Genomic DNA, 22,889 nt, shown 5'->3' with positions numbered 1-22,889 from the left:
AAGCACATTTAGAAAGTAAATCTACAAACAATCATTCTTAATACATCTAATCATCAGAAAACAAATTCCATATTCAAGCATATCTGAAGAACCTGAGCATTGAGGATGTTGTACCTTTATATATGGAAATGTGGCATGCAAAATAACATGTATGTGTTTGCATTTCTTGGCAGATGCTGATTTACCAATGCATTGTAAATGTCAGAGCATTCAAGTGATCCATGATAAGTTAGACAGACAGGTGCTGTTCAATGACCTAGTCATCAACCTATCATCTTACCCATGCAGACCATCATAAGGCAAGCAACAATTTTTTAAGAAAATGTGAAAATCTAGTTACTGTTAAAGAGGCCCTATTATGCTTTTTGGGATTTTACCTTTCCTTTAGTGTGTAATATAGCTCTTTGTGCATGTAAAATATCTGCAAAGTTACAAAGCAAAAAGTCCACGCAAAAGGGAGTTATTCTCTCCCACAGACAACACTGCTTAAGAACTACAAGAAACGGGCTGTTTGTAGTCCAGCCATTTCTTTTGTAAAGTATCTATGTCACTATGTAACACATTTGCATAATGCCCACCTACAGGCTACTTTGGCCTGCCCTCAAACAAAAGTAGTTATAGCAGAGGCCAGGATGAGTTGGATTAATGTTGTCGCCATGTCGAGAAGACGCTGTTTTCTTCATGGCGATAGCAAAACCTCTTGGTTTGGACTTCCAAAGGCAGACATATTGAAGAATCAGTTGTTAAAATTTATTGTAATTATTTAGCAGTACAACCACAACCAATGCCGGATTTTTAAGACGTTTACTCCGGAAAGATGGTGCAGTTCCCAATATGTTGAGACAGTCTGGTGCTTCAGAATCACAACCTGTAAGTATGTTTGATTATTTGTGGATTTATCTGCTACCGAGAGTTCAAATGCAGCGTTTTGTGTTGTAGCTACGGTATACACCCAGTGCACAGCTGAAGGCCTCTGCTAACCTGCTAGCTAATGTTATTGTATTGAAATAGCTTTGCTAATCAGCTGCAAGCCCACTTTTACCTACAGTTGTGTAGAATTATGCAGATTGTTTTTCGTTCTTACTATCATGAATAGTGATCAAGTGTGGGGATGGATTTATTTTTACAAACAGTCATTTTATGTCTACAATCCACGGTAGTGCTCGGCTAACTTGCAATGTAATGTTACTGTTTTGGTAAGTGTTTACTATTCAGCTGTGGGCCGGCTTTTACCTAAAACTGTGTAACAAAATGGTCGATCTCAAGAGTCTTATGTAATTATATAATTACAAGCTGTAATGTTACGGCTGCTATCCATGGTAGTCCACGGCTAACTTGCTCACTAAGCGAGAGTAAGCCTCTGTTCTCCGTTCATAGCTCAGGCGAAAAAAGTCCCAGCATTCCAGCAAAAGATGACTAACTTAGATGCACTACTTGTCTTTTACTTGAAGCTTTGTTAGGTTCAAAATAATCAACAGTGTACTTGAAAGAAAGCTACAAAAGTAAAACTTACCGAAGGTGCAAAATGGGTGGCTTGCGAAGGTGGATCAGCTTGTTCTTCCAAACTTTCATTATCGGACTCAAACTGGTACGGCAAAAACCGACACCACTGTTACCATAATTACAATAGTCTTTACAGCTGTTAAAGAAGCCTGAAACTCAGTTATGGTAAGGGCCGTTACACTTCCTACACACACTCTATGCTGTTGACCAATCAAAACAGACTAGGCCAGCTGACCAATCAGAGCAGACTGGGCTTTTCGGAAAGGGGGCTTTAAAGAGACAGGACCTAAATCAGAGCATTTGAACCAGAGGATTAAAATAGGTTTAGCAGAAATGTACAGTATGAGAAAAAGAATGTGTTTTTTGAACATTAAAGCATGTAAACCTATTCTAGTAGAATCATGAACCTGTAAATTAGCATAATATATGGGCTCTTTAAAAGTTTGGAGCAAGACTGTGCAAAAATGTTTAACCTATCTACAAATATCTTGTGGTATACTACGTAAAAAGTTTTGAATGATGAACGATTCATTCATTGATTATAATTAATCAGAATTCTCATTTAATTTTCAAAACATATTTCTTGCTCAGTAAGGAAAACTGCATGGATATCCAGTTTATTTGAAGCATTGTCAGATAAGTTGAATAGAAGCAGTCGTGGAAAACGGTTTATTTACTTTTACAGAATACTGTAATGCATCATTCTGTCATGACGCTAAAGTTTGCATGCTATCAAATCACATGCAAATGTGTTCAGAGTTTCCGCTGGTCAGCAGACTCGTGCGCCTTAGACGGTGGAAAAGCCGAGCAGCAATATGGAGAACCCGCTGGGACAGACCATCGTATTTATAGAGATGAGACTTGACCTTTAGTGCCTGAGGAGGATCGGCCATTTCAGAGCTGTTTCCCAGTATACTTTATACAGAATACAGAAAGCCGCTGTGCCCTGTGTGTTATATATATATAGCCTGAAGGAATTCAGTATGTGTTTTCAAGCCTGTGCATGCTGGTGTGCCTTAATGGTCTGTTATGTGTTCGTAATGACAGTCATAAAACTGAAAATTGACCCGCATGTTTATGTTATACATTAGTTTGCACTGTTATGCTTGTTAGCAATGTCACTGTTATGGCTTTTGATAGCAAACATTTCTAATACTGATTGTGAGAACGGGTTAATGTACTCTTGGTTTTCATACCTGACCTGTAATCAGCAAGGATTAGAATTAAGTTGTGTTCGGGTGAATTCCCCCTCCGTCGTTTTTGCATTGCAGGAGAGGGTCCCCTCTGACGTTTTCATCGTCCGTCCGACCCACCACCATTTCAGTTGTTCCCTTTCAGATGCCAGTCATGGTGCCCCCCTCTTACCCTGGGTCCCAGTGCGGCTGCACTCCCTGCACTGCCTGCAGTTATGCCACTGGTGTTCTGGATGATGTTCTGAGGCATTAATAGGGTGTTCTTGGTGATTAATAGAGAATTACTAGGGTGTTACTAGGGTGTTCTAGATGGTTACATGGGTGATACTAGGGCATTACATTTCTAGGGTTTACTGGGTGGTTACAAGGGCATTACTAAGGTGTTCTGGGTGGTTGCTAGGGTGTTACTAGGGGGTTCTGGGTGACTACTTGGGCATTTCTAGGGTGTTTTGGGTGGTTACTTGGATGTTACTAGGGCTTTTTGGGTTGCTAATTGGGCATTACTAGGGTGTTGTGGGTGGTTACTTGGACATTACTAGGGTGTACTGGGTGGTTACTTGGACATTACAAGGGTGTTCTGGATGGTTACTAGGACATTACAAGGGTGTTCTGGATGGTTACTAGGACATTACCAGGGTGTTCTGGGTGGTTACTAGGGCATTACTAGGGTGTTTTGGGTGGTTACTTGGGCATTTCTAGGGTGTTTTAGGTGGTTACTTGAGCATTACTAGGGTGTTCCCAGTGGTTTCTATGGCATTACTAGGGTGTTCTCAGTGGTTACTCGGGCATTACTAGGGCGTTCTCGGTGGTTACTATGGCATTACTAGGGTGTTCTGGGTGGTTGCTAGGGCATAACTAGGGTGTTCTCCGTAGTTACTAGGGCATAGCCAGGGTGTTCTCGGTGGTTACTTGAGCATTACTAGGGTGTTGCCAGTGGTTACTATGGCATTACTAGGGTGTTCTGGGTGGTTGCTAGGGCATAACCAGGGTGTTCTCAGTGGTTACTAGAGCATTACTTGGGTGTTCTTGGTGGTTACTAGGGCATAACCAGGGTGTTCTGGTTTGTTACTTGGGCATTATTAGGTAGATATCAGTGGTTACTGGGGCATTACCAGGGTGTTCTGATTAGGGGTTGTTCAAATAGTAGAAATAGTAATAGCTTGCCTTAGCAAACACTACAATAGGCCTCTGCTTTTGTAATATCGGAGAGCTCTACTGTTACTTAACAGACCATGACTACAACACACAGATGGTATTTGCACCCCCCCCCCCCCCCATGCAGGACACAGTTGTCTTTCCCCACTGTGTAACTTAAGATGGTAGTTGAAGCAGGTCAAATATTTTTAGCCATGCAAATTGTATTGTGTTGAAAGGTCAAGGTTACAGGCCAATTAAGTAGTAAAGATTCACTCTCCTGAACTGAACTTTTTTTCATTTATTGAAAAAATATTTTTAACATTTGTATGATAACTTGTGTTCAATATGTTTCTATCACAAAAATGGCTGAAATGTCAAAATTTGTTTAAAGTAAACATGAAGTGGTGTTCCCAACCCATTATATTTCTCTATTCTAACTTATTTCTGAGAATACCAGGATATTCAATGAAGAAAAATGGGCATTTCTTGATTTTATCCATCAGGAATTAATTGGGGCATGAAAAGTGGGTGTTACACACCAAAATGGAGTCAGGTGGTTGGAGGAGAGGAGTTGAAAAGGAAGAACAATTCGTGATGTCAGCCGAAAAGGAAAGTTTCAGAGGCGGAGCAAGTTTTTTTGATGAAATATTTTTTTAATTTGGAATAAAGTGTGCTGATGAATCGTTCACATTAAGACCAGGATCGTGCACTACACTTCGTGCTCCATTCATATGCATCCCAATGTGGGAGACCATAAATGCAAGCTGAATGCAAGAAAATTTCGCATTCCACTGTGCATGAAGAATTAAGTTTGGTCAAAATGATCTGCGAATTTGTTTGACTAGAAGATATGTGACCAATAAAAGATCGAAATGTCACACTCTGGCCTCTTTGCTCAATACATAGAATACATATTTCAAAGCTGCATGTTTTTATTGTTGCAGGAAAGTGAGTAGACTGTATATTTCAACATTTTGAATATAATATTATTTGTTATTTTTGATTTGTAGCCCTCAAGAGCAACATCTTATCCAGCCCATTGCAGTGTCCAAAGTAGTTTTGCATCCTCATAGGTTAGAGTGACTGCAATTTTGAGAAGGTACATTTTGATTTCTGTTTATTTTGATTTCAGACTGTCTTAAGATTGTACTGATAATTTAGCACTCTCAAGAACCATAAGGAGAATGTGTCAGTTGTTTGTACGTATATAGACAGAAGATACCATTGGTTATGAGTATGACAATTTACTGAGGAGGAAGAAACCGATCACTTCCAGTCCCATTTGTTCTCTATATCTAGTCTAAATCTTTTCTATTTATGCATTTCATTTAAACCGGGGGTGTATGTATTGTTCTTTGCTAAACATCCCAGATTTCAATCTCTGTTTTCAAGCAGTAAAATAGAAGTGTGGTCTCTCAGTTCTTTTTTGAGTTGATGCAAAAGTGGCCTTCAGTGTGGGCTGTTGCATAACCCTTCTCAGGGCCCCTTTTCTATTTTTGTTCCTGGATACAAGTCTCAGTGAGGTATTTCTGTGGTGACTGGCTTACATCTGTAGGTCTTCTAATGTACACTCATTGAGAAAGACATGGTTTCACACTTATTCCTGGCAAATATGGCTTATTTTTTAAGCTGATGCACTGCAATTCAGGAAGCAGGATTTATGAGAACATCTGCATTTGACTGGAGATTGGACAAGACTATATTTGGATACCAGGTTTGTAGATTGAAGGCAATCAGTATGTTATTTGTCTTATAGGGACTTGAAAGCAGTTGACTTGCCAGAGTCGGTCCTTGAATGTAACACAGTCAGCTCTTCTATGGACATTTTGTGCCTGCAGCTCTTTAGAGAAGATACCTCTAGTTTTAAGATGCAACACAGCTGTATTTTATCACATGCTGGGCTTTGTCTGGCATCTCCTAGGCTGGTGATGCCATGGGGAGCTGATATATGACGTGATCACATTCTTTTGAGTCTGGTAATATCTTTGCCTTTGGCTGGTTATTGTTTTAGTGTGGATGCGTAATGCAGAAGTCAGTGTGTCTAAAGGTGATGTTAGAATGTTAAGCTTTGGCACTTCCAGTATTATACACACTACTACAGATTATTTTTTAATGTTGTTCAGAAATGATAAAATCACAATATATTGCAGTATTTTGACAGATCCTTGTGATCATTGCCACATGTCTAAATGCTGAATTCTGTAGTATCACTGACATGTTCCATCTGTCAACCCAATTTTAAAAGTTGCATGTAGTCTGGTAGGTTCAACCTTCATTGTCCTCCATTAATGTGTTCAGGACATCCCAGGATTGAGACTGACCTTGACAAAGCACAATCCGATTCCTCCATCATCTCACTCCTCTGCTCGCTAGCTCCAGACAGACAGGTTGTTTAGATACTAACTCAAACCGTGGGAAGCATTTGACTTCATTGTAGACTTTGCCAAGGTTTTATAGACAGGCAGAGAGCTTGATGTTTCTTTTCTGATGGCTTACAGAGTTTGAATGTCCTACTAATTAGGATAAGCTAAAATGACTTTCTTCCTTGAAAGTCATTTTAGTTGCATATATCTTATTTCATTCATATAAGAGGATTAGCTCCACAATATTTGATATTTTAAAGCTTTGTCTTTAAAATGCAAGCATTTTTCTTTGTAAAGGGGCCACGTGATAGTGTGCAAAATGATTAATGCTGTTACAAAGATAAATGGCATTATCTTTTCTTCTCTCATTATGTTTGTACAGCCGTGTTATTGTTGTACTTGTTGTTGTGGTTAACTGTCTAACGGAGGAATTATTGACCTTACAGTTTGAGATGGCCCCACATCAATCACAGACCTCAGAAAGACATTGAGATGAAGCTGGCAGATTGCCTTCAGAAACACCCTGCTCAGGTCATGGTGAGTTTATAAGCCATTTTGTCTTCAAGCAGGAATGTAACAACATAACCAGGATTGGCGGGAACCAAATTTAATAATTAAAGAATCAATCACTGGAAACAACAACAACATATCAGTCGTCCACTAATCTGAATATTCAAGGATGTATATCTGAATATGGTGGTTGAAGATGATTTCTCTATCCTTTGTTCTTGAATAATTGTCTCACCAATAATTATACTCCTCAAGTTATTCCTCACTGTAATCAAAACATTTTGATTTTGATTTTGTTAAGCTGATAACATTTTGTTTCAACAGATAACTTGGATGTGGTGCCCAGACGTAAATGTACATAGAGATGGAGACCATAATTAAACAATTTGTTTGAAACATGGTCTTGGACACATGGGAAAGATTATTCCAATGATTTCTGAAGATCATGCTGTTGGACTGACCACTGTACAATCAGAGGGAATTGTTTAAAGGACTGAAGAATTAATTAACCCTCTTTTAAGGGTCCACAGTAAAGGAGAAGCATTTGTTAAGGTAAAATCATTGGCAATGTAGCAACTTTACCTAGAAAAGTGCCATTTTTATCATGGAGGCTACAAAAACCTCAGTAGAAGCAGAGTGCTCCGAGCTGATTTTCAGTTTCAAAAATGACGAAAAACACTTGCCATCTGAGATGACCCAGAGAGGCCAATCCTCTGGCTCCGAGGAAAAAAAAAGACTTGCAGAGTCACCTCAGACAGGGGCTGTAAGTCCATCTCCTGGTATGGAGTCACAGGCCTTTGCGTCAGGAAATTCTCTTACCTCAAAATCTAGAGAACAGGGTCACATCCACCTCAGGAGGAAGACTTTTCCTCCCCTAGACAAGCAATGTGTTCAACCGGAATCCGAGGGTCTGCACAAAAAGGAGCAAAAATCTGTTAAGACTGGGAAGTATGTATGCCAATATTGTGGGAGAGCTTGTGCCAAACCCAGTGTACTAAAGAAGCACATCCGTTCTCATACTGGCGAACGACCCTATCCGTGTATTCCTTGTGGTTTCTCATTTAAAACTAAGAGCAACTTGTACAAACACAGAAAATCTCACACTCATGCAGTCAAAGCTGGGTTGATGTCGTTTTCAGGACAAGACAGCAAGCATATGGGCATGGAGGAGGAGTTGACAGTTGCAGAGGGTGATATGCATTCTGATGTGGAGCAGAGCACAGACACAGATGAAGAGGTTGTGGAGGACTTGGCCTTGGATGCAACAAGGCATATCAAAGACACAGAGGCGGTCATACAAGAAAAGGGGGAAAAATTGACAAAGAAAGAAGCTGTGATGCTCTCTGCTCAGAGTTCACTAAAAAAAAAAACTGCCTCATCAGGAAAAGTATCTTTATGGGAGTTCCGGGAAAAGATGGCACCTGCTGCAATTGCTCAGGTGGACCAAATGGTTGAGTTCTCTACCATCAAGCAAAGACTGGCACTTAGACTTTCAGACAAGAAAAGTCAAGACTCCGAACAGTCTCTTTCTCTTCCCAGCTCTTACAGTAAAGGGAGCACTGATTCGGGCTATTTCTCACGTTCGGAGAGTGCCGAGCAACAGTTCAACCAGTCAAGTGCAAGTGCAAAGTCATATCAAGAAATTATGTTTGGAAAATGTTACAGACCAACCACCAGGCCAAAGCAATCAATCACTGTACAGACCTGCATGACAGACATAAATGAGGCAACGTCAAGTTTCATGGTTAAACTGAACAAAGGCATGATGCCTGGTGACACAGAATCCTCTGTACATAGCAGCAAAAAAGACCTAGTCCGATCAATAAAAATTGATTCAGAGTCTTTCCAAGAGGAAGATTATCAAGATTGTCAAATCCCTGCTAGCACTGATCTTCTGGAAATGGCATCAGAGAGTAGCGTGTTCTTGCGCAGTAACTCACTTCCAACCTCATCTAATTCAAATCTGGATCCACCACAAGGGTTAAGAAGCAGTAATTCATTTGATGAGAGAATGACAGGTGCTGATGTCACCAACCGGGGCCCAGTGGGAATGAGAAGACTCATGCGGCAAGCTGCCTTTGAGCACTCCGCTAATGAAGGTCATGCAGAATCAGACTACTATGCTCATCTAGCTTGTAGCATAAAATCAGAGTTGAAAATTCACACCGTAGATGATTCTACAATGGGTATGGAAAACTATCTAGAAACTGAGTCATATCCGATTTCCCAAAGCCAAATGTCAGAAACTTCAAGGAAACGTAGAAAAGACAAGCATGTCATGGAGGAGGAAGATTTTCAAATCCAAGATAAGCCCTCAGACATGTCTGAGACAAAGGAAACTGTCTTTAATACTGCCTTCTGTGACACTGAAAGAAGAGCTGGCAGCAATGTTATCTCTGTAATTCAGCACACAAATTCATTAAACTGGCTAAGCTCCTCAGAAAAGTCAACTGGGTCACATCCATTGAACACAGCTAACCTTTACAATTTGACGGAAAAGGAACATAGCATAGAGGGTAACAGAAATGATCCCAATCATGGCTCAGAAGGAATAGAATGGCAATGGGGAAGCAGTAGTCTACTGCACCAGAAACTTCACTTGGCTAAACAACCAACATCTCAGCCCAGTATCCAAGTCCCAGAGATTAGAGTAACTGTGGAGCCTGACAGACCAGAAAAAGTTGCGGATGTAGGGGTCAGGCAAAGGGAAAAGCATACTGAAGAGTTCCAGTGGCCACAGAGGAGTGAGACACTGTCACAGTTTCCAATGGAAAAACTGCCACCCAAAAAGAAACGTTTGCGATTAGCAGAGATGGAGTGTTCTTCTGGAGAATCTAGTTTTGAATCTGCTTGCACAAGTCTCTCCAGAAGCCCAAGTCAAGATAGCAATTTGTCTCACTGCTCAAGCTTTTCCCAGTCACTTGACAGAGAGGAGAACCTTAATACTGCATCCCAAACCAACCCAGATGAGTTTAATAGGCCATTGGAGTTCTTATCGGTACCAGGTAGTTCACAGAGTCATCACAAAGAGATGAGACGTTCTGCATCAGAGCAGGCACCTTATAATGTACACATAGAGGTTCCAGAATTTCGAAGCAAGTCTTTTGACTATGGTAGTCTGTCTCCTACATTTAGGCAGGAAGAGGTTAAAGAGCGTAGAAGGTGCTTCTTAGTTAGGCAGGCATCGTTAAGTGGCGAACCAGAGATTGTGACACAAGGTGCCGCAATTCTAGATGAAACCAGCAGGAGAACAACCTCACCAAACAAACCATTTTCATCTGAGGGATCCGTTGAGAAAATGAGATATTCTTTGATTTCTGGCAGTCCTTTTCAACAACACAAACAAGTAGGCCAAGTGCAATCTTCATCTCATAAGCAATACACTCAACCCAATGTGTTTGACCCAGATAGTATAATGCTTCTAATTAAGAAGGAACCAGAAGATTCTAAGGCAGCTGAATCTTACATTAGCTTACGAAACCTCCAGGAAGATAGTTCGCAGAGCGTAGGCAATGTTTTGTCCACAATAGCAGTTCTTTCACAAGCTCAGCATGCATTAGCCCATCAAAACATGTCTAGTTTTCTAGTTCCTGTCAGAATTCAAATGCAAGTGCCATCCTACGGACACATAACATACACTAGTATATCACATATCCTCGATTCTCAACCACAGAACTCTATCTCATGCATAGAACACAAAAAATCCTCCAGTCAAAGTCTTGCTGCTATCATGACTCAAACTAACGTATATTGTGAATCATCTGAAAAATCAGGGCACCCAAGGCGACTTTTGTGCAGCCCACAAGCATCACCAGCAAAGCTTAATACAGGCATACCTTTGTCATTAACCTCCAAAACTATCTCAACTACAGAGGCCCCCAGTGGTGGGGCAAACAAGCGCATGCTCTCTCCTGCAAGTAGCATTGAACTCTTCATTGAGGCAAAGCAGCAAAAACGAGTCAAAGATGAGAACATTTACGGCCAAATTGTCAAAGAGCTCAGTGCTGTGGAGTTAGGAAATCTCGAAGGTGACAAAGAATGTCCCAAGATAAGTTTAAAATTAGAAAATACAGAAGTCCCACATAAGTATTCGGAGGAGGTAGATATGGAGTCCAACCTAGAGTTACAATCTGCTGCCAATATTCATCAAGATACTGCTATGATAGAGCGCAAACCAGTGGCAGAACACCTGATGATCAGTCATCGTTCTTCTATAGGTGCTTTGCTGTTGTCTCAGTTTTCAGGTCTTCACACCACTACTTGTGTGAGCTGGTGCTATCTCAACTCCACTAAGCCAAATAGCACAAAAACAGCTGCACATTTCTCGGAGTATGCCTCATGGTTTGTGAGATGCCATAACCCCAACCCACCCAATCTTAGTACTGGGATGATTCTTGCACTTCTCCGATCCAAACAGGGGACACAAAATGCTATTTATTCAGTCGCTACTATGTATCAACCTGGACTACTTGTAACCTCTATCCCCTGGAGACCAAAGCAAGAACAAGTATGTTTCTGATTTACAACTTTATGCTATGCTTTATTTACCACTGAGTTGCTTCCGTAGTTATTTAGCAATCTGTTCTACCAAGTCTGTTGTGATGTTTTAGGTAACTCTGGAATACAGAGAGGAAGATACAAAACTTGACGTGAGATTAAGAGACGTTAGCCAGAGAGGCAAATCTTTACGAGAGGACATTTCTTCCTCCATAGGACAACCCGAACCAGCCCGCGTGAAGATTTTTGAAGGAGGGTAAGAACGTTTAGTCATATAAAAAATAATGCATGTGACCGTTAATGATTGCATCCTTATAAAAGTGTTTTTTCTCTTTATCTCTGTCAGGTATAAGTCGAATGAGGACTATGTGTACGTGAGGGGCCGTGGTCGGGGAAAATATATTTGTGAAGAATGTGGTATTCGTTGCAAGAAGCCAAGCATGCTCAAGAAACACATACGAACTCACACAGATGTGAGACCCTACATCTGCAAGTGCTGCAACTTTGCCTTTAAAACTAAAGGTTTGTTTTACCACATTTAAATGTTATCAAGAAAGATCATTGAGAAAATCTGTTGAGCTAAGATTGAATAATAACATGTCTCTCTATTTAGGTAATCTTACCAAGCATATGAAGTCAAAAGCTCACATGAAAAAATGCCTTGAACTTGGAGTTTCGCCCACAGCCATGGATAATACAGAGGATGCAGGTAAGAACTTTACTTTATCTGCAATGCTTGGCATTAGCATTGCTACAATTACTGAAGCTATTAGTGTAACTACATTTCTCAACATCCAGGTGGTAGCATCTCTTTATTTAACATTTTTCAGTAACTAGCTACTTTCTCCAAAGGAAACTTTAGCCTAGCTTAGCTATCTTTTTGTAAAGTACTTGGTTGCCTAGCTAACGTGACTCCCAAACAAGCTATAAAAATGTGACAAAACAAGCTAATTTAGTTTTCTGCTCTTACTGGTTGTGTAGATGACATCCAGAAGTCCTTAGATAGCAGGCCAATGGAAACAACCATTAAACATCAGTTCTCAGATGTGGAGGACTCTGATGAAGATGGAGATGAACCAGATGATGAGGAAGATGATGAATGCGATGGTGATTCTACACCAAAAACACTGTCCAGAAGCACAAGTCCTCAGCCATATGCAGTCAACAAGCCATGTCTGTCTAGCTGTCTCATGAAGCACTTGGACACAAGGCGCAATCCACCTAAGGAACAACTTGAAATTTTCTCTTCGAGTATTGAGGATGATCTGACCTTGGAGCAATCGAGCACATCTTTTGAGCTCTGCCCACCTCAGCTGCTGTCGCCTTGCTGGGACTCACCTCGTCAGAGGTACATATGCCCGAGAGGAGACCTGTCACCACAACGTCATCTGTTGTCAACCCGTGATTCGTCTCCTTTGAGGGCCATTTCTCCAAGGAGAGATCTGTTTTTCAGAGGGGATTTCTTACCTATTTGCCAGCTTTCACCTGTAAGGCCAATGCCTACAGGGACTGACCCATCTGGTCAGCGAGCGCAGTCTCCATTAGGTCATCAAAAAGTAGTGCTTAGGGCTGTATCCCCGCAGAAGGGGTCCTACCAGCACAGGGCCCACATGGATCAGGGAAGGAGTACCAGATTTCAAAGCTCTCCCCCTAGACCAATCATTGGAGTGCACTCAGACAAGAAAATGGTATGCTTTCATCGTAGCTTTTTGCTTATAAATATGTAAATCTATCTATCTATCCATCCATCCATCCATCCATCCAATGCTCTGCCTGACATTCTATCTACCTTGCTAGCTTGCTGTCTTGACAAACTTTTCCTATAATTAAAATTTGTTGTGCATGTTTGTTCATGCTGACTTGTGTTGAATAGGCCATTACTTAGTTAACAGCATAATAATCTACGCATTCCTTATTTTTTAGGATCGAGAATGTACTCTGAATCTGTACGTTCCTGCTGGCCTATGCAGCAGTAAAGGTCTGTCCACTTCCCTACAGCCTGACATCCTCAGTCATTTGCCTTTGCACTCTCAAGGACAGGTGCCAACACCTGTTTCAATGATCCCTATCGGGGGCTTAAGGATGCCCTCTACATCGACATCTGGTGCTGCTCAGGGGAGAAATTCACACCCATCACTTCCACAGGAGAACATATCAGAGATGGCTAGTTCCAGCTGGACCTCAGCCCCTGTGCCAGATCTTGGAATGTCCTACGGTGGAGATGACAGCAACCTCTAACCCTGGACTTTCTAGAAAATATGATAAAAAGGAGGAGAGTGTCTCCATCTGTGCAAAAGCTATTGCGTCTCTCAGAATAACAACGGAAGATGCCACCGATAAGCCTCCTAAAAGTTGATTTTAGCATTGTACAAACACGTTCTAAAGATGAATTCAAGTTAAGGCCAGAATCACACAACGCAAATACGCAAATGCGAATGCTTGGCCAGCATATTGCAGGAGTGTGGTTCTGTTGAACATAACCTGTGTTTTGGTAACAAACCTCAGTACTCAAGGGGGCGATAGAGTTACCTTCATAATGTCTGTGCCATTAAATCAGATGTGTTATTCTTCAGGTACTTGCTATAAACATATCGACTTATTTACACTGAGAATGCAATGCATACTTGAATTCAGGAAAGCAACAATGCAAGAAATTGAGCTTGTGTAGCTTGAAGCATTCACGTATTTGCGTAGACTATGTTTCAGGAGCCTGACCAAGAGTTTTTGGAGTTTTGGTAACAAATAATACACAGAATATGCATGGCATCTCGCATTTATGTTTATTTCAGTGCACATGCCATATTTCCTATACCAGCCATGCCAGTCTCAATTATACATGAAGTTTATAAAATAAACATGAAGCCGATATTTACAATACATGCAAAAAAATATTAGATCAAATATTTAATTAAACCATGTAAATTGCAGATCTGAAACTGCGTTTCCGAGAACAATGTAAACATTTTCTTTAGGAAGTTATATGCATCATCATCATCACTGACTTCTGCTTGTGCCTTTAAGATGTTTGCAAATCCCTCAATGAGAGAAAGTCATTAGATGTACCCTGTTTATGCACTTAAATGTAGTGGTGGTTATTAAGTTGAACTAATATGAGGTTTTGTGGTTGCTTTTGAGATTGCACTTATTTAAATACGTTTAAATAAGTTTGCATATTGCATTAAGCTGTGCTGATATTGCCTTCTATGCTTTTGTATATTTTTGCTGGCACCTTTATAACTTAACTGCATTATATGCATTGAAGATAATGAGCTGAAAAGTGAGGATGATAAATTATTTAAAAAAACCTTTAGGTTAAACCTTCTTCACCGTATAGTATTTTTCTAAATGTATCATACCTCGTTTCCTTCGTTAATCATTAGATTATTTGGCACTTAAGCAACAAAATGTCATTACAAGGCATTTTAATATAGATATGCATATAACATCATATTATTATCTATCTATGAATCACATATTAAAATTACTATTTGAAGCACTTTCTTGCTAGCTGATAGACTGAATGCAGTGTCATCAATATTGGAGCTATTTTTAATCATTTTAGGTGATGATTTTTGATTGATTAATCATATGACACAACATTCCAGTCACTGTTAAGTAAATGATATGTTCACATTCGTGCACACCTATGTACCTGTTTATACACACAGGTATACGTGTGTGTATGTACACAAACAAACACACAAAATTGCTATAATGTACTGTAATCACGTTTTAAAAAATGGTACATATATGGAGGGATATTTGCTTTTTCAGGTTTTTTCTTGCAATTTAGGGGTCTTGAACTTGTCTGACTGTTTGAATGTATGCAGTTTTAGCATAAGTCATTTTAAATGTCTTTAAAGAAGGTATAAGTGCTCTCTGATATTAAATATACTGAGATCATAAGTAGCAATTGGTATAGAAACGTCCCATATCAGTTTATGGGATTTACACTGTATTAATAGTCTGATTATTAAAAACACTTGAGATGGTGAAGTTAAACAGTTTATTCTGAAAGAATGTTCATGTCATGTTTACAGTATTACATATTAAAGATTTTGAGTTATGTAGTTTGAATTTGTGGCATTTTAGAGACTACAACATTGTGTTATTTGTCTTACAGACAGATACATGGTCATCATATAGAAATTCATGATATTTCTATTTTGCCCATAAAGGCAGCTGATTTCTTCTTATTTTTTATTTTTTATTTTTATTTTATTTTTTTTGTTGTTGTTTGTTTTACTCTGATTAAAGATGTACTTTAAAAACAACATTAAAATTATATTGTAAAAATTTGTTGACAATGTCTTTACCTCAAAATTAAATATTATTAATAATAAATCAAAGCATAAGACAAATACGGCAAACTGTATAATTTAATTGGTTCATTAAGACATAGTAGGTAATTTAATCTAATTAAAATAAATGATCTAATCTAATCTAATTTTGTGATTTACAGTGGGATCCAGGTCTGAGAACACTTGTGCTAAATCTTCTGTTTTGCATTAATTTCTAATTTATATATTAGACTTATATATACAGTATATATATATATATATATATACAGGTGCATCTCAATAAATTAGAATGTCGTGGAAAAGTTCATTTATTTCAGTAATTCAACTCAAATTGTGAAACTCGTGTATTAAATAAATTCAATGCACACAGACTGAAGTAGTTTAAGTCTTTGGTTCTTTTAATTGTGATGATTTTGGCTCACATTTAACAAAAACCCACCAATTCACTATCTCAACAAATTAGAATATGGTGACATGCCAATCAGCTAATCAACTCAAAACACCTGCAAAGGTTTCCTGAGCCTTCAAAATGGTCTCTCAGTTTGGTTCACTAGGCTACACAATCATGGGGAAGACTGCTGATCTGACAGTTGTCCAGAAGACAATCATTGACACCCTTCACAAGGAGGGTAAGCCACAAACATTCATTGCCAAAGAAGCTGGCTGTTCACAGAGTGCTGTATCCAAGCATGTTAACAGAAAGTTGAGTGGAAGGAAAAAGTGTGGAAGAAAAAGATGCACAACCAACCGAGAGAACCGCAGCCTTATGAGGATTGACAAGCAAAATCGATTCAAGAATTTGGGTGAACTTCACAAGGAATGGACTGAGGCTGGGGTCAAGGCATCAAGAGCCACCACACACAGACATGTCAAGGAATTTGGCTACAGTTGTCGTATTCCTCTTGTTAAGCCACTCCTGAACCACAGACAACGTCAGAGGCGTCTTACCTGGGCTAAGGAGAAGAAGAACTGGACTGTTGCCCAGTGGTCCAAAGTCCTCTTTTCAGATGAGAGCAAGTTTTGTATTTCATTTGGAAACCAAGGTCCTAGAGTCTGGAGGAAGGGTGGAGAAGCTCATAGCCCAAGTTGCTTGAAGTCCAGTGTTAAGTTTCCACAGTCTGTGATGATTTGGGGTGCAATGTCATCTGCTGGTGTTGGGCCATTGTGTTTTTTGAAAACCAAAGTCACTGCACCCGTTTACCAAGAAATTTTGAAGCACTTCATGCTTCCTTCTGCTGACCAGCTTTTTAAAGATGCTGATTTCATTTTCCAGCAGGATTTGGCACCTGCCCACACTGCCAAAAGCACCAAAAGTTGGTTAAATGACCATGGTGTTGGTGTGCTTGACTGGCCAGCAAACTCACCAGACCTGAACCCCATAGAGAATCTATGGGGTATTGTCAAGAGGAAAATGAGAAACAAGAGACCAAAAAATGCAGATGAGCTGAAGGCCACTGTCAAAGAAACCTGGGCTTCCATACCACCTCAGCAGTGCCACAAACTGATCACCTCCATGCCACGCCGAATTGAGGCAGTAATTAAAGCAAAAGGAGCCCCTACCAAGTATTGAGTACATATACAGTACAATGAACATACTTTCCAGAAGGCCAACAATTCACTAAAAATGTTTTTTTTATTGGTCTTATGATGTATTCTAATTTGTTGAGATAGTGAATTGGTGGGTTTTTGTTAAATGTGAGCCAAAATCATCACAATTAAAAGAACCAAAGACTTAAACTACTTCAGTCTGTGTGCACTGAATTTATTTAATACACGAGTTTCACAATTTGAGTTGAATTACTGAAATAAATGAACTTTTCCACGACATTCTAATTTATTGAGATGCACCTGTATATAGTCCAAAACATAAATATATAAATAGTCGTCAAACGTGACATGTTTTTCACATTAAAATGAATAAATACATAAAAATCTCAGATTTTCTATTCGGTCTCAGACTTTTTGATCCCAATGCTTATGTGAGGTCATGAAAGATTGACTAATTAAGGTTTAAATAGTTTAATGTTTTTTCATTACAAAAATACATAAAACAAGAAAGGCTAAGTTCAATGACAAGAGCTTTAGAATACAAACAGAAGAATATAGTGTAAATCGTATTAATGTGCAAAATATTTACAAAGGCTTCTTTCTGCATTTCACAGCATATAATTCTACCTGAGGTAGAGAATAATGTGATAAAACCTGGATGAATGGAAATTAGGTAATTATTTTGTCTGTTATTTTACAAGTTCATGGTTGTTGTTGATTTGCTAGATAGCCCAGCCTTCTGCAGAGTATTTCAAATATCTCAGCCATACACAAAATCATGGTGATAATGGTGAAAATATACATTGCACTGAGGAAGATGGTCTTTTCGAAGTGCTCGGGCACCATACACTTGGTAAAGTTGAAAGCTTTCTCCAGTGAACTGGCATCACAGAAGTACAATGAATGAACCAGGAATCCAAAGAGACGACTCTGAAGCCAGAATGCTGCCACCTCAAGGACAATTCGCAAGAGGACAGAAATGATGTAGAACACAGTGTATGTTGGTTGTTCCAGAATATCCTCTTGGTCAATGTTTTTATAGGCTGCATATAGATGGAACACAGCTCCTGGAACGAGCACAGTCACTAGCTGAAGAGCCCAAAACACCTGAAAGAAGAAAAATGCAAAAAACTAAAATAAATAATAATAATAATAAAATATGAGAACTGGAAGATTGGGGCTAGTTCACATTTGTAAATATTTCTCAGGGCAGGTTTAATTTTGAAAATCAATTTCTCTATTAACACACCTTAAAGTCTATATTAGGCTACAAAGAAGCTATTGAACATTTGCACTGATACAGTTCATTCACTTAGATGTTGTTGCACCGTATGGGGTGAGTTGTCACAATGGAAAACATGCCTTTAAATAACCTCTTGTAGGCTATTTAATGGCTTTTAAACAGTAAAATTATGATTCAAATCAATTCATTAAAAAAAAAAAAAGGTAATATAAAAAAATATCAAACCATTATTTCGGCCAGAAGAATTTTTTTTTTTTTTTTTTTAATGCAATTACAACATATAAAACACACGTGACAACTTGCCCCAATAGAAATGTGACAACATGCCCTGATCTGACATTTATGAAAAGTACTCTTGTCCTTTAAACACAACTCGATCCTTGTCTTAATGTACTGTAAAGGCTACCAGTGTTGTTTTATTTTGTTCACTTATTAATCAGAGAGTAGAGTTATTTTTTATAAAACTAAATCTGATATTAAAAAAATCTGATATTAGTAATATATATATATATATATATATATATATATATATATATATATATATATATATATATATATAAGAGGGAATCAGGGCTAGTTGTCACATGTGCAAGTTTTGGTAATTACTTTAAATGTTTTTCAGTAGGTCAATTACAAAAATGCTTGTTTTCAGTGGGGTTTTTTTTTTTTTTTTCTCAGTAGTTAATTTTTGTGAATGATATGCTCTAAACTAAAATGTTAACTGTACCTGGGGCGTCACAGGTCTAAACTGATTATAACAGAAGAGGTTGAGCTCTCTTCTGTCAGGATCACAGCTGAAGTGAAGGGCCTCATTCCCATAAACTGCAAACCCCAGAACACCCAGGAAGAACATGCGCACAGAGCCAAAAAACAGGGTGTGGAACTGACCAATCACAGTTGGAGGCCGGAGCTAGAAAAGACCAAATCAAACAACACAGCTTTGTGAATTACAAAACAGCACATCTTCAATGTAACTCTATCTGAAAGTAAATAATGTTTTCTCTAAAAAAAAAAATTTTTTTCAACATAATCTGTTAATTTTGTCCTTTTGCATTTCAGTTTTGTTAAATAAACAAACCATGAGTAGGAATTAGTTGTTAACCGATATGGTCAACCACAATTTTAAAGGCCAATGCTCGATATAATGCATATACATAATACTGGTATTGTGGAAGCTACTTTGAAAGAGTACCTTCTCAAGTAACAAGCTACTCATAACTTAAAGTAAACTTGAGTCAATCTTCTCTTTTAAAAAATATTTAGCTACAATACAAGCTACTAACAAAAATTAGCTAACTACATTAAAGCTATTTAAGAACAAAATCACAATAAAAAATCGTACGTTTATTTACGTTTTTCTAAGCGAATTTTAATGCTATAAAATTAAGTAAACTCTACTTAACTTTTTGACATAATATTGATTGAAGTAAATTTAACTTAATTTAATAGTAACTTTTACATACAAATCTGATGTACATCATACATGGCACTTAAATAAACTTTGTAATATTTCAATGGTCATTTCATGAGAACATTTCACTTTTTTAACTTTCCCTAAAAACACACATTTAATCATGTACCACATGACATACAGAAGCGTTCCACAGGGAAATGTAATGCATGCTACTGTATGTAATGTATCAGACAAAAGCCTCTTGCATTACAGGTGAACCGAAGCAAGAATCAGAGTTGCGAATACAGGCCTCAACACTTGAAGTGCAAAACAGATACATTAGAAAAATAATTTTAGACTTCAAAAAACAAGAAGTTACCAAACGTATAGCAACAACAAAATCAATGATAAAAACGGTGTAAATAAACTTGTGAAACAATGCAAGCTCATTAACTATTCAAGCCCGTAGAATGCTGGGAACATCAGCTTTGAAAAGTTAATTAAACTTTATTTGTGAAATTGACTAAAATTAGCTAATAAATATGACAAAGTTTTCTACTTTAAGGTTGATACATGACGATGCATTGTAAAGATAACAAACAATCATAAATAATATTTACTTAGAAGCTAGAGAATTAATTTTTACATGTTTGAATTGAGAACAAATATAATATTTTCAAGTTTACACTTAAACTTACTTATTCAGTTTAGACACTACTTAATCTTTTATGCTATATCTGCTTCACTTTTTTTTCAGTGTATAACAATTGGAAAATATTATTTAATTCTGCAATCAGTTCTGTAATAAAACTATAGTAACCACAAATTTAACCATGGACACTACAGTCAAAATGTATAATAAACCCATGGTTAAAGCTGAAGTACTGTATGTAATTCCTGCGACTCTAGCGCCACCAAACAGAACTGCAAAAATAAAAATGAATACGCCCCCAGTCTGCTGTTGGTCAAACAAAGAGATAGTCTAAGTGGGTTGCTCAAAACAAACAGAGAAATTTTCATAGTGCCACAGAGACACAGTGCTCACAGTTTTTGTGAAAATGTACCTATGAATGGCATATGTATAATTGTCTCTGCATATTAAGCTTGGAGAGGAGAAAGTATTTTATCAGAAAACATTACATACTTCAGCTTTCATTTTTGTTAGGGTTAAACAAATAGAGTGACAACATTACATTTATATTTAATCTACACTGAAACAAACTAGAAATCATCCTGTTTTATATATCTGAATCAAAATATAGAGATAAACAGCAGCAATTAACAAAACATTTAGCTTCAAAAAAAGAAGAGATTATGCTCAAGTGAATCAGTGAATCATTTATGTGAACTGGTTCATTTACACAAAATGTCAGAGAGAAAAAAAACGTTCCCAATGTGGAATATAAGGGAATTGTTTATTTATATGAACTGTCTGAAAGAACCAATTCACTTAAATGATTGGCCATAATCTAAAATCTGTGAAAAACTGACCTAATAATCGGCCTGGCCTGAACATAAGTCAAAAAAAACAAAAAAAAAGAGATTGAAAAATGTATTATACAGTCGTGATCCAAATTTCAACTTCAATACTATAGTATCTTGTTTTGAACACTATAACTTTGTGTTCTTGATTTTGCCACTAAAAGTTATAAAGCAGAATATTCAAATGAAAATAAAAATGTCATTGCTATTACAAACCAACAGAGACACAACAGTTCTGTCTTACTTACACATCCCTCATAGAAGTTCTTTATGTAGTTTAAGGACATGGTAATGTCTTTGGTCTTTAAGAGCTATTACACAGTGATGTCTGGCCCTCATTGCAGACCTGTTGCCTCCTGATGAACACAGGTTCAAACTCTGGTGTGCCTGTTGACCTTTTGCAATAGAGCAAAAGCTCCCGTCAATGCATATTTCCCTTTCATTTGCTCTACCTTCATCAATTTACCCAGAAGGCACAAAAAGACAACAAAAAAGGAAAAAACAAAAGGACTGGACATGTGGTCTACACATAATCCCCATTCAACTACGTCAGCAAAACAACAAGCCTTTGACACATAATGGGAGAACAGCCAACAAAACTACAATGAATTTAAGGCATGAAGTGAGATTATTAAATATCATATAAGAGATGAATGCAAAAACTATTGCATCGGTCAATCCTTTAATAAAAAATAAAAAACAAAAATGGACAAATGAAATCAGGCTCTAATTAATGTTTTAAAACATAACTTAATAATGTAACTAAATGTAATAGTGAATACTCTTTGCATGTTGCATATACTGTATATGCAAACCTAAGTATCACTAATGTTATCCAGTTGTACAAACAATAAACAATAGCTTCAATTTGATCATATTTTATAGCATTCTTGGTGTAAACTTACCAGCTGGAGTCCAAGTGGAGAGTTGTTTGTCCTCCTCATTTAATCAGACTTTGAGAAGACCTCATGGGAAATAACTGTTTTGAGTGCTTGTTCCAACTCTCAAAAAAAAAAAAAAACATTGTCAAAAGCTGCTGTCAACATTTTCCCATGTGGTTTTCACAGAGTTCCTGTAAAATCCAATGCAAACAGAGGGCCATACAGTGCGATCCTGAAAACATGCCGTGCTCTGCCTATAGACTCTATCAAAAGGTCTTTTCACACTGAGATTAATGGAAGCATGGTCAAAATATCTGTGCTGCATCGGTTAGGGTAAATGGTTTTGTATAGGCTAATAAAGAACTTTAAAGGGTATGCATGTACACATACACTTTTATAAATTGTTATACCCTCATAAAACATATTCGCTCATTCAAATGTTTTCCATTAACTCATTTATTTCATTTTATATGGCAAATTTACATAAAAATGACCCTTGCGAAATCTATATCCATACAAAGTAATCAACCAATTAAATTATTGCAAGTGCTTGCACTGATATTAAACTGATATCAGGGCAGTGGTGGCTCAGCAGTTAAGGTGCTGGGTTACTGGTCAGAAGGTCAAGGGTTCAAGCCCCAGTACAACCAAGATGCCACTGTTGGGCCCTCAAGCAAGGCCCTTGACCCAGTCTGCTCCAGGGGTGCTGTATCATGGCTGACCCTGCACTCTGAGCTTAGCTGGGATATGTGAAAAAAAGAATATCACTGTATATGTGCAAATGTGTGATAAATAAAGGAAACTGTAAGAAAACAATTATTATAACTTTTGGATGATA

At 38.0% G+C, this 22,889-nt stretch overlaps 1 protein-coding gene and 1 pseudogene across 2 annotated transcripts; one reads left to right on the top strand and one right to left on the bottom strand.

Moving 5' to 3' along the window:
• Positions 1 to 5,311: 5,311 nt before the first annotated feature.
• Positions 5,312 to 15,499, top strand: LOC127411538 (transcription factor HIVEP2-like; annotated as a pseudogene).
• Positions 15,500 to 17,658: 2,159 nt separating this feature from the next.
• LOC127411414 (gap junction epsilon-1 protein-like) lies at positions 17,659 to 22,171 on the bottom strand. 2 transcript variants are annotated; one of them, XM_051646957.1, is made up of 3 exons: positions 22,076 to 22,171; positions 19,023 to 19,205; positions 17,659 to 18,159 (listed from the first exon to the last, which is right to left on the bottom strand). In XM_051646957.1, the coding sequence occupies exons 1-3, from the start codon at positions 22,112 to 22,114 to the stop codon at positions 17,755 to 17,757; spliced, it is 627 nt and encodes a 208-aa protein (XP_051502917.1). In that variant the 5' UTR covers positions 22,115 to 22,171; the 3' UTR covers positions 17,659 to 17,754. The 2 variants fall into 2 exon arrangements, with proteins under 2 accessions (XP_051502917.1, XP_051502916.1); XM_051646956.1 differs by lacking the exon at positions 22,076 to 22,171 and adding an exon at positions 21,419 to 21,550.
• Between the last annotated feature and the right edge of the window lie 718 nt (positions 22,172 to 22,889).

Source organism: Myxocyprinus asiaticus, chromosome 20 (genome assembly GCF_019703515.2).
Source record: "Myxocyprinus asiaticus isolate MX2 ecotype Aquarium Trade chromosome 20, UBuf_Myxa_2, whole genome shotgun sequence".
NCBI lineage: Eukaryota > Metazoa > Chordata > Actinopteri > Cypriniformes > Catostomidae > Myxocyprinus > Myxocyprinus asiaticus.
This window is presented reverse-complemented; position numbering and strand designations above follow the sequence as displayed.

Coding starts and splice junctions, on each gene's coding strand:
- LOC127411414 (XM_051646957.1), bottom strand. CDS start 22,114: ATGAGGAGGACAAACAACTCTCCACTTGGACTCCAGCTG. Junction 19,206..22,075: donor CTCCACTTGGACTCCAGCTG/GTAAGTTTACAC, acceptor GGTCTTTTCTAG/CTCCGGCCTCCAACTGTGAT. Junction 18,160..19,022: donor TTAGACCTGTGACGCCCCAG/GTACAGTTAACA, acceptor TTCTTCTTTCAG/GTGTTTTGGGCTCTTCAGCT.